This window comes from Brienomyrus brachyistius, chromosome 18, assembly GCF_023856365.1.
Source record: "Brienomyrus brachyistius isolate T26 chromosome 18, BBRACH_0.4, whole genome shotgun sequence".
Lineage (NCBI taxonomy): Eukaryota > Metazoa > Chordata > Actinopteri > Osteoglossiformes > Mormyridae > Brienomyrus > Brienomyrus brachyistius.
In genome coordinates, this window is record NC_064550.1 from 22,710,444 (window position 1) to 22,726,481 (window position 16,038).

General features: G+C 47.3%; 1 protein-coding gene across 2 annotated transcripts in view; it reads right to left on the reverse strand.

Annotated features, from left to right (window-relative positions):
- Window positions 1-573: 573 nt before the first annotated feature.
- Window positions 574-16,038, reverse strand: part of LOC125713255 (uncharacterized) — a 31,141-nt gene continuing 15,676 nt past the window's right edge. Inside the window, exons 2-7 of one of the 2 annotated variants that reach the window (XM_048984239.1) lie at window positions 11,761-11,964; window positions 9,020-9,077; window positions 8,854-8,941; window positions 8,074-8,537; window positions 5,544-5,681; window positions 574-1,478 (exon numbers count right to left, since the gene is read on the reverse strand). In XM_048984239.1, the coding sequence (XP_048840196.1) occupies window positions 960-1,478; window positions 5,544-5,681; window positions 8,074-8,537; window positions 8,854-8,941; window positions 9,020-9,077; window positions 11,761-11,885 (1,392 nt within the window). In that variant the 5' untranslated portion in view covers window positions 11,886-11,964 and the 3' untranslated portion in view covers window positions 574-959. Of the gene's footprint in view, window positions 1,479-5,543; window positions 5,682-8,073; window positions 8,538-8,853; window positions 8,945-9,019; window positions 9,078-11,760; window positions 11,965-16,038 lie in introns of both variants that reach the window. The other variant, XM_048984238.1, reaches the window with a different exon arrangement.

Here is a 16,038-nt window from a genome sequence, read left to right on the forward strand (position 1 = left end):
GATCCATGTTGTCACGAAAAAATGTGCCCAGCCCTTCAGAGAAAATCTTTCTGAATGAAGTCAAAAAACATAAAAGGACGAAAAGAGGAGTGAAATGATCAACTGCCTTTCTGCAGGCCGTTCAGAGAATTTGATTTCCTGGAATTCAATTGGTGTGTGAACAGCTCCTGACAGTTTTACGTACACAAAAAAATGTTCTGAGGGCAGAAGGAAAAATGATTGAGAGCTAGAGAGCTAACCAATCAGATTATATAGGAGGCGGAACCAATAATTCTGATTGGTTGGTCCTGCCTCATGTAGTTGCTTGGACCCACTTCCTCTACTATCCGATCGGTTATCTCTCTGAATCAATAATTTTTCCTTTTGCCCTCAGAACATTTTTGTGTAAGTAAAACCCGCATGAGCATGTGATGAACGAGAACACGATGGGAAACTATCTGAAGTGGAGCATTTAAAACAGGCTGAGGAGCAGGTCACAGCCGTTACGACGACAGGAAAACAGCCACCGAAATTTTCTGCGGCTACATCAACAACTGTACAGCTGATGCTAATCAAACCTGTTTTATAATATATATATATATATATATATATATATATATATATATATATATATATATATATATATATATAAAGAAGATTCTGAATTGAGGGCCCCATGTGAGCATAACCTTCGGCATCAGTTATGCAAGAATAAATAGAGAAATACACTGTCCCCCACTGCATATCAGATAAGCGTTCGGTCGTAACTTGGCCCATCTGGATAATGAACTGCAGTCACCCTTCTGCTAACTTTTGCAATCCATTACGCTCAATTATGAATTAAGTGAGATGAGACAAGTTGTGATAACAGCACAGGAGCTGCGGTTCAGTGTTTTTAAGGATGACTGAGTCAAGGTGGGACACCAGGAGTTCCAGGCAGTAGAACTGACTTCATCCAGGATGGGAGGGTCAGTCAGCCGCTAGAGCCCAGTGACGTACATCTCCATGCCGTCGTTGAACGTGAAGATGGTTGTGGTGCTGGAGGTGTTCAGGCCTTGCCTCACGTCGCTGATGCTCTCATAGAAATGTTCCCCAGGTGCTGCCTGGTTGGACGGCTGCTTCTGCTTTTGTGGAGACCTCTTCTTGGATCTTGCTGTAGCACCGTTGGGCCCGTCTCCTTTCCAGTTGCCGTCAATGGTTTCGTATGCCGGTTCTGTCTCCTCCCCTTCCTGGGGCCAGGTCTTCTCACCAACGGACTCATAGCGGGAGTCAGTCACGTTGCATTCCTCTCCACCACCTTCCTCATGCCCTACTCCCCCTCCTCCTCCTCCTCCCACCCAATCCTGGCTATTTGCCGTGCAGTGGCCCATCTCTCCCTCCTCGCCGCCTGAAGACCAAGGTCGGTTTCGTTGCCCGTTGCTCTCCTCCGTGTCCGGGGGAGATGTTTGCGCCCACTTCTTCTTGTTCGGCTTGCACACTTTGGAGTACATCTCCGATATCTATGAAACAAAACAAATTCAAGGAATTTACAGCAACTTATCACAATAGGACCTGTGTATTAGATGGAGCACTAATGTAGGGAATTCTAAATAATTCAAAAATGCTTTGTGGTAGAAATCTAAACGGCCAACGAGGTCTCCAGTAAGACTTTATTCCCAAGCATTTAGTCATGATTAATAAACAGATTTAGAGATGGGCTATGGGCAAAACGGAGAGGCAAAGCATTGGTGGTGATCAGTCACGTGACTGGTCATGTGACCCTTCTGCACATCTGGCAGTTTTGCTGATGCTTCCTAGTCTTGGCTTAGGGTATCTCTTCTCATCATGATGTAAACATTTCGAATAACAGACAAGTTAAGGCAACAATAACCTTGCCTTGCCTTATTTTAAGGATATGTGGTGGTAGTAATATGGAAAGAAGTCCAAAAAAGAGCAGGGACTAACATTATACATGTGTATTTATACATTTTGGGTTCAGAGGGTTCAGACTGAAGTAGTATCCCAACAAAAACTCCCTTTCTGTTTGCGGGGTCTTCCCTGGCCTCCTGCTTTTGTGTGGATTATCGCCTGGTCCTCTGGTTTCCTCCCAAACCACAGATGCAAGGTGACTGCACACGTCCGCATTACCCCTGATGCCTCATCACCCGTGAAAGGGGGCTGTTCAGGGTTCCATGCCCCCCGCTTCACGCATGGGTTCTGGGGTGTCATGACTCGAAGGTTGAACTAGCCGTCTGGTGTACTGGACATGTGAGACGGCAAAATATATCATGGGGGGACTATACACCCCCCCCCCCCCCCCCCCCCCCCCCGATGGGGTCATGGGGACCCCCGATGTCCAGGCTCAAAATTTAAGCTGTCCAGTCCTGCGTGACCCTGTGTGTGACTGGCAGATTTACTTCGTAATAGTGTCGCTGAGCACCTCTTCCAAACTCCTCGGTGAGCTGTAAAAGCCTTCCACTGATACGAGCCACATTAGCCTACTTGTGTGAATGTAGCAGTTGTAAAACGTCTGTACTCATTAAAGGGGGAATCAATGGAGCTTAAACAAACATGCAAGTGTAAGTTAAACAAGCATAATTTTAAAATGGGAATATCCGAAGGTAAAAATACTTAGACGCTAATCTTAGAAATGTTTGGTAAGGACACAAAAATACTACCATAATGTTTGCCATTAGCAAGGTTGTTTTTTAATGCTCTGATTTTTTCTGAAGTATTTAAAGTGCTATCTCAGTAAAGGAACCATATTTGTGAAAAACCACAGGTGGCATTTTTAGACACATATGCCGAATCTCCTGATTTAGCATTTAGCAAGTATAGCTATTAAAGGACAGTGTTTATTTTTTTCATACATTGTGCCTTTCCGGTCTACACATACAGGCTGAGCTGTCCGAGTTGTTGCAGGAGACAACTGTGCCTTTGTACTTACCTGGCAGTAAATTGAGGCCCCGTCTGCAAATGCTTAACCGGCTCCCGGTACCTGCCTTAGCAACCTGTCTGTGGAAGTAGCCGGAAAACTGCAAGGGCTTCCTTTCCTGAACAAATACTTGCTCTTCCTGAACGTGCGCTATTACAGCCCAAAATGCGATCTCCCGGGCCAGCTGGCCGCACTGAAGGGGTCAGGGTGTACCAAAATGCCTGGAGAGGGGCTGTTCCATCTAATTTAAGAGCCAAAACTGTATGTTTTTTAACGTGACACGAGTGCTTTGTCCTCTTTTCTATCAGTTACGTCGTGTAACGTGGATAAAGAGACACGCTGTAACGTTTAAGAAAGCGCCAATCTGCCTGAGAAATCGGAATTATAGCCTGTTTATTTACAGGTTACACGCACTTTTCGGCCACCGCATTATCGCTAACGCGGTAAATGATTTATCCAAGTTACCGCTGCAGAGTAATGGAATGTTCGGCCATAAAGTGTGATGTAACTCACACCCAGACATTATTGCCACGGTGTCCTTATACAGCCCGCAGTGTTACATTGTGACTTAATTACTTCTCATGCCTTTAACTCCGTTTTATCTTCTGTTTTAAATTACACAATACAGCGAGGTATCGTTCAAATTATCTATCCAAAACAACCTGTTGTATCTTTTTGAATAACTAATTTTAAGTACGATAATAACTGTTTTAAATTTCTTAAAGTAATTCACACAAAATATTATGCACTGTGCGTTTAAAAACGTTATGCATTTTATTTCATATTTAAAAGAAGGTTAATTTATTATACATATACATCTATCCATGCGTTCATGATCCTGCCGCTGGTGGGTTGTAGGACTGCTCTTATAACTCAAATGTCTTTCTATGTGAAAAACATAGTTCTTTTAAAGTTGTTTTGCTTGAATTTTATTTAGAATACTACGTAAACTCGTGTGCTGATATAAAGCTGTGCATTGCTCTCATTAGTCTGTATGGATACGGGTATAGCCGTTGTTGACCGGACAAGTTCCTTCAATTTGCGCATCTGGCGGATTCGTGCAGGCTACACCGGTTTAAATATTAAGTCATGCTCGAGAAGCCAGCACATAAGAGCACATTTCCCTGTTAAAAGGCAACATCGCTTGTACAGCCCGGAGTTGCAGCTCAGAGACCTCTTTTCCTCCCTCGTGTATCATTAATCTGCTGTAAGCCGAGCCCAGGGGTCCGGAATACAGATTTTTTTTCCGCCGTCTTGCCGACTGTCCCGGCTACAGCTCATTCTACATGGCGCGCTGGCTTTGATTGCGCGGCCATGTGATCCCTCCGCGGCGCGCCTGGGCCGGCCGACACGTGTGCGCGGAATCGGACACGCAGACGGTGTGAGGGAGACAGAGGGGTAGGCAAAAGCCGTCAAAATGAAAAATTGACAGTGTTTTGAGAACCTGAATTTCCTGTATTATAATCCAAAGACTTCTGACGGGGGGAGGGGGCGCACTACAATTCCTGGGATTTTTTTTCCTTTGAGAAACTGAAACATTTTTTCTTCCTTTTTGATTACAGGACAAACAAACACACTCTGAGTTCACATTGAGTTGAGCATGGCGTTACTCTGTACCGGATAAACACTAGATAAAGATACATTTCTCAAGTCACCCCCATCCCAGCACCATCAATTAGACTCTGAGACAAAAACAGAGCGTTTACTCTGCTCCGCTGGGCTGCTTGGGAGGAAATCACAAGAAGACGAGGGCTTTCGAAACCTCGCGGCAGCAGCAGCTGTTGAGAAACTCAGCTATTTTTTCCCCTTTTGCTCAGATCTTGTTTTTCTTGCCGCCATGCCTCGCATCCCGCCGCCGATGCCGGTTTTACCTTCACTTCGTTTGCACTTCTCGGGTCGCCGGCACCCTGTCAGGCGCGTCACGGTGTCGGTCGTCAATGGCTGTCACTTCTTAGCAAACAAACTTGTGCCTTTTTTTTACAACACAATCATCTGTTGCTTTTCCAAAAGTATACTTTAAATAAGTATTATTTGTGCCTACGTGGTTATATTTTTGAAAAACCGGGTTGCATCTGCCTTGAAATTCGTGACACATCTCCCCCGCCCCCCGTATTGCACTATGTGGAAAAATAAAAAAGGTTTTACTATGGGCCGGGTAGCCGATGATTGAAGCAAACCGGGAGCAATCAGACTGATTGTTAGGGAGCAGTTTTTGATAGTGTGGCAATGAAGAGCTGGATTAGACCCGACATGTGTGGGCAAGAGGGAGAGACGCGCCCGCGATGCGCGGCTCCGCACGGCCAAACATCTCGCCTCTCAGCAGACAGCGGCGCGCAGGTTAAAGTCCAACTTCACAGGGGCGGTTCCGCCAAATATCACCCTGCGCACGTCCGTCCTCTGATAATCTACATTTCAATGACCATAATATGTGTACATATTTATGAAATTTGATCATTTTAAAATCCTTAATATTAAACATCAGCTCAATTCATCTATTACATGGACAGCTTTGCAATTTAATACAAAAATCCTGAAAGGCGTGAACGTCAAAACGAGGTGACAGAAATAGTTATTCGCAGAGGTTATCGTTCATTAAGGTTTTGCCAGTGGTTGCACACTGTCTCCCCACCACAGTCGCCTTTCTGCTCACCTCCAGGGAGTGTTCCCTGTCGCTCTCGGCAGGAGGGCTCACGGTGCTAGCCGCCAGGTGGCGCTGTGGCACTGCCATGTCGTCTTCTTCCGGGGGTTTCCAGATGTACTCTTCCCCGTTTCCCATGAACACCGTCTCCTGTCGATTTGAAGACAGGAGAATAGTTTGAGGCCACCTCTGAGGGCGGTCCTCTCTAGCATACACACACTGCATCCCGCTCCCCTCCCACCCACTGGGGGGCGCCAAAATGGTGCGGGAGAAAGTAAACCAGGGGCTTGTCACCCGCATACACAACAGCAGGGGCTCTCCTGGTCATCTTGCCTGGATTCTCGATCCTCTGCTCAGCACAGGGCCGATAAAGAGCATACAAACGATGACAATCTCACTGATCTGCCCACCGCATGAAGTCATAACATGGCCAGATGTATGAAACCACCCCCAAACTTGACTGTAAGCGGCCCCCTTTAGCACTAATGTCCGGCTACGTCTTGCACATGCGCTGGCGGACGGATGACCGCTGATCCCAATTCCCACTTGCCCCCATGCCAAACGGCATATTCCGCCAGAATCTGCAGCCCCACCCCAAGAGGTGTGCTAATTCAATCCATACGCCCCTCCCTGGTGAGGGGGGCATCCTGGACTGGGGCTGTGAATCCAGTTGCAATTGGAAAGGAGCGCAGATTTTTGACTGGAATCACACGGCCACCGCTGACTTCGTTTAGCTCCCATGCGTTTATCTTTGGCTAATATATCAGGTAGATTTCGGTGTGATCCGCTTTCTGCCAAGCCTCTAAAATGACATGTCAAACGTAAAAGGCGATCCGGGATTCTCCGGCACCCTGAACCGGGACCCTATCAGGGCTCGGTCCTGGTTCCAACCCAGGAGACGTGCTGAATGGCCTAAATCCAGACAGTCCAGAACAGAGTGGCTTGGAACCTAGGCCGCCTCACCGTACCACGTGGGGGCCCACACTGGATGCTGTTTACCCCCCGGATGACAGTTCCTTCCCTCCATCTTCTGCCGAGGCCTCTAATATGAAACACACACTCACAGTCTGGCCGCGTTCCAGACTCTTACATAATCAGGCCCTGTGTGCAGCCAGCTCACATAACATGTGCTGTGCGGCAGGAGAGAGAGGCCGGGCCGGGCCCCGCTTGTGGGGATGCACACACACACACACGCTGATAAACACACATGCATTCGCCATCATTTTCCCTCATTAATTTGCCAGTAACATACACTCACACATGCTCTGCAAACAGGAACCCTAACATTCTGCTCAGACAACAATCTCCTTGCTAACCCGTGACAGGAGAGATTAGCATCGCGCCGCTGAGCTCTAGATAAAACCGCAGCTGACCGCGGCTTAAGACCAGCCCCCCCCCCCCCCTCCCCCCAAGACCTCCTCCCCCTTTCCATACTGACTCTTCACGGGACCATCAGAGCTTTAGTCAACACCAGTACACACCACACGCACTCATGAGCTACCAGTCTGGTCTCCAGTCTGCAACAGAACCGGTGGACCCACGATTCTGGAGAAACACAAAACCTTAAAAACCAGCAACAGCCTGTTACTTCAACACCATAGGATTCTCTCTCACCTCAGATCCGGGTGTCCAAGGCATGACATAATGGAGTCATTGAAAACAAACTCATTATTATGTGGATCTATTATGCATTTTTAAATTAAAATATATCTTTCTTCCCCATGTTTCGGGTTTTCTTCGGTAAATACGGCACGACCGCAGAAAGCCCTCGTCATGCCTTGAAGGTTTTTTCAATGTAATTCCATGACGGCACAGCCGAAGGTTGGTAATGCTGAGCGGGCCGTGAAAGCTGACACCTCGCGAGTTTAAACTGGCATTCGCGTTTCAAACAACAGTGCATCTGCAGGCTACATACCACCGTGTTCTTCTTTCATTACTGTGCCACTGAACGATTGACCCGTGGCCTTCCATCTTCAGCCAGACTACGCCGTTTCGAAGAGTTAATAACTAGCAAATTTTGCCCTCTGGCGGTAGCTTCGCGGTATTGCAGGTTCTTATTCTGATCATTTGAGCATGTTTCAGAGCGGGTGTCCAAAAAGCCAGATGAAGGCTAAAGAGATTCACTAGGAAAAAATTAGTGGAGAATTGTTCAGGTGGACCTTACAACTGTGCACAATTTCAGCTTGGCAAGCAAATTTATTCCCGATATTTTCAGAATTCCGAAAGAAAGGCTCCGCTGGTTATAGGCTACATCTGGGCATTATTGCGAATTAAATTTAAAAATGACTTTGTAGAGTTATAGTGTCACAGAGTGTTGGTGAAAACACAAAACATATTCATCCATGTAGGCATGCATGCATTCATACATGCACTCATCCATGCATCCACACATGCATGCACCCATGCATGTATGCATCCATCAGTGATCCGATACAGGGTCACACTGACACTGGTGTTCCAAGAAGCACTGGGTATAGACCTGTAGGTAACTGCATGTGACGTGCAGTGTATGGTAGATGTGTTTTCCCGTCTGGTTGCCTACCTTGTGGAACGAGTGAATGAGGAAGGGGTCCGTGTTCTTCCTGGGTGCCTCATGGCTGCGCGTGTGTGGCGGAGGCAGGGCGTGTTGCGACCGAGCTCCGCCCTCTCTGCGTGGGCTCCTGTCCGCCTTCCTGACCTTCCGGATGGAGGCGTACTCAGCCATCACGGGGTCTTGCGGCGCTGCCGCCATGCCAGGGGGGCCGGGATCTCCCCCCAGCCTGTGGGCGGGCCTCTGGCCCTCTGGCTCACCAGCCATGCCCCCCACACTCTCGTACAGGCCGTCATCAAGGACGCGGAGAGGCGAGGCACGCCGGCCCACCTCCGAGTACGTGTGCTCGCGGTCATCCACACCACCAGAGGGCGCCTTTGGCAGCTGCCGGGGGTGGATCAAGCGCAGGTCCGTGTTGGACCTCCGACTGGACATGTAGAGAAGGTCCATGCTGGCCGGCCGGTGCTTTGTGGTGCCTGGGGGTCCAAAACACAAGCCCTCTTTATAAAGTTCTGCATGGAAATGCCTGAGATTTAAACAGATGGATATTTATCGCTTCAAAAGCCACACTGACGTCAACATTACCATTCATCTAATGCAAAAGGGGTAATATATCACAGGTCCTGTCAGCGGGCACATTCCTCTGAGGTCATGTCAGTCGTTTCTCTTCAGAAAGTGCCACTGTCACTTGCTGTCACTCGCTGTCACTCTGGTTTATGGGCTCAAGTGACAGGAGAGGCCCACAATGCCCCGGAGCGGCACTGATTCTACCAGGGCCCCATTGTGACTCACCACCACCGTTGCAGGTCAGTCGGCTCATTTCATGCAGCCTTGTGTCGGACTTGCTGAAGGAACGCAGCTTTGACTGCCGCAGTGCCCCCTGCTGGAAGGCGGAGGTCAGGTCAGTCGCGATCAGGAAAGGGCACCAGCCAGACGATCAGGCACCCAGCGAACTCACCGCGTTTACCAGGCTGTATCGTTCTCCATCTGCCTGCAGTTTCCTTCTCCTCCTTTTCCTGAAAACAAATCGAGCAAAAAAATGTGATGCACATCGGAGGACACTGCATTGCCGTGGAAACGGAAACTAGGAGAATGAAAGGGCAGGCTTGCTCAGGTTTGAGGGCAGCCCCTCAATACTGCCCCCTACTGTAAGAAAGATGTAATGCACCATGGTCCATGTCACAGCGTGGGAGTGAGTAGCCTGCAGGTGTACTGGACTGGGTGTGAGCCAGATATAAGGCATCCATTCCTCACTACTGGGGCACTGACAATTACCTTGTATTCACTCCAACCAGAATGTCTGTCTCAAACCTACAACCTCCTGAACCAATGAGAGTCACAGTCCTTCCCCAGATGCCTCGCTGATATTCCAAAATGCCTGCTGGCAGCTGTCCTTGGGTCCCAAGCAGTGTGTATCTCAGTAGGTTATGTATCTGTGACCATGTTGTGGGTTCGAATCCCTTTGCTGACACAGTAGTCCCTCACTGTTTGGTCCATAAGCAAGAATCTTAAGCTCAACTGATCCCGAGCTTAGACCCCATGCTTTCCTCACGAGCACATGGACAAAAGCATCTGCTAAATTAAATAAATGTAATGTTACCAAAGCATACTGACTGAACTCTATAACAACCAGGCAGGTCAGACTTTATTAATAAGCACATGCTGTTGCCTGGCAACCAACCTAAGCCTTTCAGGCATAATTTAGGGCAGATTCTTTACTCTGAACTTGACAAACAAAACCAGGGACATAACAGATGTTCCTCTGCATTGCCTTGCTGTACAGGCCCGCTCAGTTCACTGCTAAAAGAATTACATTTAGAAGTTGTGTAATGCTTCATGCTGGTCACTAGGTGACGCTGTGGCTCAGCGAGCAGCCTGCGTGTCTGAATCTACTTTACCATCCAAGTGTATTTTTAAATGGGGCTCTGACGATCATCCGCCTCACCTCCACCCCCCTCCAGGCCGTCTCTCAGCATACACCGAAACTGAAGGAACGGGACGGACAGACAGCACCTTCCTTTACTTAGGTACGATTGCCAACCTCTGTTTCAAAAACCGCTGAGTGAATTTTCTGGAGTAGCTTTGGAATAAACTGGACACAGAGTTTGGGGTCTTGCTCATTCAGCGTCCTGATTATTACACACAAAATCAGGCTCATAGTCACATAGAAAAATAATGGATTAGAAGCCTGTTCCCACCCCCCAAATTATTTTGTTACAGTGATGCATGTAGCCAGGTAGTGAAACACCTCGATATTTGCTTCAGGTCAGTGGTCAGTGTAATGTACGGAGCTCCCCTCCCTCATTAGCAAAACTGATAGGGGGACCTATCAGTACGGTTGCCAGACCCCCATAAAATTTATTCCTGGCTAAGGACCTGCATGCAACATTAAAAGAAAAACATTAATGTGAAATTCAATTTCAGGTGCATTTAGTGAGGTAACACTATATAGGAACCAGGCTCAGGGCTGCAACGGAAATATCTTTGTTACAGACCGCGTGGAATCTTACAGACCGCGTGGAATCTTACAGACTGTGTGAAATCTTACAGACCGCGTGGAATCTTACAGGCTGTGTGAAATCTTACTCCAGGGCTCTAAGTGCAGTTGTTGGCCTGACCCTCACTGGCCATTTTTATTAAACATTAATTTATCTACTAGGCACTTTTGTGCAAAGTGAGGAATGTTTGGGGTCAGAGAGGAGGGTCATTCAGTAGGTTATGGGCCTTGCTCGTAAGCCCAATGGGGATATACTCTGCCGATTATGGGATCTGAACCCATGACTTTCTGGGCATAAGCTTTACCCACTGAGCTACATGCTGCTGTGGGATTTGCAGGACAGGACCCAACGCATTGCACTGGTGTTTCTTCAAGAGTGCTGAGCTTGATCATGTGACACTCCCCCACTGAGGAAGGGACGCCTGCAGCTGTGCGTAACCACGACGATGCCATGGACACTGGTGACCACGCTTTACATAATTCACAAAACTGGCATCGCATCAGCAGCATGGTCCAGATGCTGGCAGTATCCATAGTAACATAATACTCTGATTCCTGACTTAAACTGTGGCCTGATGCTCCCTTGGCGATGCTCTGTTTAATGACATAGCCGCAAACCTCTGCATCCAGCTCATTCAGATATGAAGGGCTGGCACTGGCCAATCGCAGCACCCCTCCTGTTACCACCCACTAGCGACTTCTGATGTTCTCCTGGTAATTCCTAGAGCCCAGGGTCCAAGTCAAGGGTCACTCTGACGTCTCTGTCTGTCTCATCAACATTGTCATGATGTTAAAGCTCATGGGAGTTTTTCTTAAATGTTCTGAGGGCAGAATGATAAATAATTGGTTCAGAGAGATAACCAATCAGATTGTAGAAAAGGTGGGTCCAAGCAACTATATGATGCTACTGTCTTAATTGCTACTCTCAGTGGGTTAGGACCTTGTGCCTGAGGTCAGATGGTTACTGCTTCAAATCCCAGGGTCAGCAGAGTAATTTTACAGTTGGGCCCAAAAGCAAGGCCCTTAATCCCACAATTGCTCCAGAGATTTTCAGATCCTGCTTCTTCAAAATGTATGTCACTTTGGATAAAAGCATGTAGCAAATATTTAATTTGTTTTCCAAGTTCGTCCATGTCGTGGTGGGCAGCAGATGAGCAAAAGTGAGGTCCAGCCCACATGCAGACATGCGCAGGGGGTCTCACCTCTGGCAACCCATGCAGAGCAGCACGATGAGGATGGTCACCACGAAGGCGGAGGCAGCGGCGATGGCGCCCAGGAGCAGCACCTTGGTGATGGAGGATGTGGGGACGCCCGGCATGGAGGCCATGTGCTGGGTGGAGCTGGGGTGGAGGTGAGGGTGGAGAAAGGGAGGATCCTACTCAGCCAGAGGGGCTGCTTCACACTACCTGCACAGACAGAGGCACATGCACATGTGTTGTAGCAAAAAGCATATCAGGGGTCTCACCGTGATGTCACCCGCTCATTCATTAGGTCACATGACCACGTTCACTGGACAAAACATCTCAAGATCAGTAACGTTTCACCATCAGACTAGCGTGCTTGGCCCTCATCTCTTCCTGTAGATGGACCATGTGCTATTAAACATGCAAACGAGTTGACGGCTCAGTAGAATCTTCTAGACTGCATTAAAAAAAACTCGGCAAAACTCAAATTGATTTTTAATTTATGTTAACAAGTACAAAACAGCACAGATACCAAGGAAGGAAGCTGGCCACCAAGATCCCGCAGAACCACTTGATCGAAGTATTGCGCGAATCACACGTTTGATGGACTCGTCGGAACGACAGCTGAAAAACCATCTGAGCTCATGAGCTTCTCGGACCCCCCACTGAGAAGGCAGCAAACATCTGCAGACATCTCATGTCATCCGCGTCATCCACGTTATCCATTGTCGACACATATTTCGACCTGATTTTTTTCCATCGGCAAAGACATCACACAACTTGCAATTAATCCTAGTGTTCAACATGGTGCAGTTTTTCCTGGGGGGTGCTGTCAATGCAAGGGAGGGCGGAAACACACATCAGTCTTCAAAGTGAAAAAATAAATCACCCAAATGCACTTTAAAGCCTGGGAAACAGACAGGAAATGTGAGGCCGGGCACGGAAAAAAAACGACCGCATGCCTCGACATGAACGTAGACCCCAGAGCTTTAAATTCTCAGGGGTCTCATGCAGCAAGTTTTACTCGCAGTGATGGAAAAAAATCCCCATGTGATACTAGTTAGCCAGAGGAAGTTTTGCAGGCAGGTCTGCGGTATGTGTGTGTACATGTTCACTGTGATGCGAATTGCCTGCTTTTCCAATAAAATCCCAAGAGGATGTTATGTTTACACACTATCACAGAATCTGCATGTCACATGATGATGATGATGATGATGATGATGAGAACCCTTTATTGCTGTTGCAATACACCATGTCACTGGTCACAAGTACCAGCGAAAAAACTGGCCATCAACCCGACCATACGTATACACAAACATCACAGTAGGGGGTAGACAGGTCGGGAAGACAGGGGCAAACAGAGAGAAGAAAAGAAACAGAATAACATAAAGAGAGAGGAGGAGAATAAAAAAACAGCCCCCAGACTGTACTCCAGTGGGGAGGACATTGTAGGAACCGAAAAAAAACACCTCAGCATCATAAGCACAAGGTCACTACGCCTTATAATATAAAATGACACAACTTGCAACAGGTGAGGGAAATGGGGAGGTGGAGGTAGTCCAGCACAGACAGACAGCCATCCGGTCCTGTAGCCACGAGGGCGCTGGTCACAGACCCGCCTGTTCACGCTGGGGGTATGAAGCAGCGAAGGCGTGGGATGGGGGGAGGGTGCGGTCAGTCCGTGGGATTGGGGGAGAGGAATGCAAGAGAGTCTCACTGTCTGGTTCTTCTGGGGGAGTTGTTCGTTCAGCAGCGGCCTTGGCCGAGGCCAGTGCTGATTGGGGGGAGCCAAAACCTGATAGAATAGGGTTGTTTGGGTTTCCGGGCGAGAAGGTGTAATTTCCAGCTCCCCTAATGTCCACGCTGGTCTCTGCCATCCAATAATTTTTGCAAAGCTGTAAGCTTCTCCGTGATGTTATCCAGTTTGCGATCAATTGTCACATTTACACTCTCCCAGAACCTGCATGTCTCGTTTACACGCTCTTCTAGAACCTGCATCCAAACACATGCATGGCTTGGTACACGAGGCCTTCCAACGCCTGTCTGTGCGCTCTGAGCCCTTACGCTGATCGGGCCTTCTTTGGACCTGTCTGCGCAGTCCTGCGCAGATTGGGTCATTGGCTTGACCTCTCCAAGGTGAAGGAACAGAGAAAATAGGATCAGGACCAAATGAAGGCAGAGATAGTCGCTCGTGAACATGGTACCCGACCATGGAAGGCCGTGACAGGCTCCCATCTGGCCGTCAAAGCCAGGGTACGAGTGAAAGACTGGGGCAGCGAGGAGCTGGCAAGGGGATGCTACTGGTTCCTGGGGCTCTTTTCATCTTTTAAATGTAATCCTTAATGTAAGCTCTTAAATGTAAATGATTCAACGTTTAAATGCAATCCTTAATTTAAGGGTAAGTATACAATGAACCCAGTGCTACCTGTGCTGACATTCTGAGTTCTACCTCAGAGCATTAAGGTGTTTGTTATAAAACAGAGGAACATTTCCTGGGGACTGAAATTACTGAAATTAATTAAAAAAAACTGCCACATCGTTCAGGAAATTGATCCCCATCTTCAGCTCCGGCTGTCAGTTCGAAGCTCCCCAGCTCACTAGCAGCTTTACATTTATCCTTTTCTTAAAAATGTGATTTTATTCATTTCATGTGGCCCTCCACACGTGGGTCAGCCACCGTGGCTTTGGCCACCCAAATGTTACCCATCCTAGCATTAACCAGCTTAGCATTAGCCAACTTAGCATTACTCAGCCTAGCATTAACAAGCCTAGCATTACTCAGCCTAGCATTAACAAGACTAGCATTACTCAGCCTAGCATTAGCCAGCCTAACATCACTCAGCCTAGCATCACTCAGCCTAGCGTTACCCAGCTTAACATCACTCAGCCTAGCATTACTCAGCCTAGCGTTAGCCAGCCTAGCATTACTCATCCTAGCATTAGCCAGCCTAATATTATTCAGCCTACCGTTAGCCAGCCTTGCGTTACCCAGCCTAGCGATAGCCATCCTAGTATGATCCTACGGAGCCCCTCTCAAGACATAACATTAAAAATTACATATATATCGTAGCCATGTTTTAATATGCCATGGGCACTGGCATAGATATAGGGGAGGGAATGTCACCCTCAATAATTGCATTCCAAAACAAAAACACATATATCTCGTCATATAATTTAAAGTTGTTTTTCGGCAGCTCTTGCCTAGAGAACACCTACCTTCTGTTAAAATGGTTTAGTCTAAACTCCTACTTCACAGAAGCTTGGGTGCTGAACTTGGGGGATTTATTGGATCTCTAGCACAGCACAGACAGTAACGCAGCGGTAAATAGCGCTTTTGTCAGTCACAGTCTCATCCCACTGCGATTGCTGTCTGGGCATGAGAATGAGTAAGAAGCCCGTCAAAAAACGAGGCCAGACCTGGCATTTATTTTGCAAACACCATAAAGTTAGTTACTCAGTTACCAGAAACTCCAGAATCATTTAGTTCATAAATAGTGCTGGCAGAAAGCCCCATTTATCGCTACGTAGAGATCCAGTAATTCCCCTATATTTACTGCTGTTGGGTTCCATGAGAAGATCTCCTAGTCATTACTTTATGCATGTTGTGTTTGTGCTAGTGATTATTTCTGGAAAGTTAGGACGCTTGTGAGAGAAGACAGGGTGCAGGAGACTGACAGGGGCACCATAGTGGACCCTGAATGAGGTCATTATTCCACAGCGCAGGGCCTGTCATTCATGGTCTGACATTTATCGTGATTTGTGCATAATTTTAATAATTCCTGCAAATTCACCGTACATAATGCAGGACATTACCGCACTTAGACTGTCATATTAGTGAAGATGGATTTCGGTAAAAACAGAAAGATGAATATCACTTTATATATAGGAATTGTAACAGCATTTGTTCACAAATACAAAAACGAACTGTGTACAGAACTACTACAGAATCGCCTTATAAAGCGAGGTGACGTCACACCTCTGATCCTGAAACACCCCCTCACCAAAAATTATAATATGAAACATATGCCTCTGATCATGGGAACGATAATGATAATTTATATTTCATGCCCACGTTTTAGTAATTTGTTCTCTGGCTTTAATTAAATTGTGGCCGTATTTAGCTAAAACCAGGGAACAAATTACTAAAACGTGCCCACAGTTTAATACATCCTGGGAACAAAAAAGAAAGATACTGCCACCATTTATACTATTTTTATCCTTTTGTCATGAATGGGGCTCTGCATGATCCATCCTAGTGTTATCCAGCCTAGCATTAGCCATCCTAGTGTTAACCAG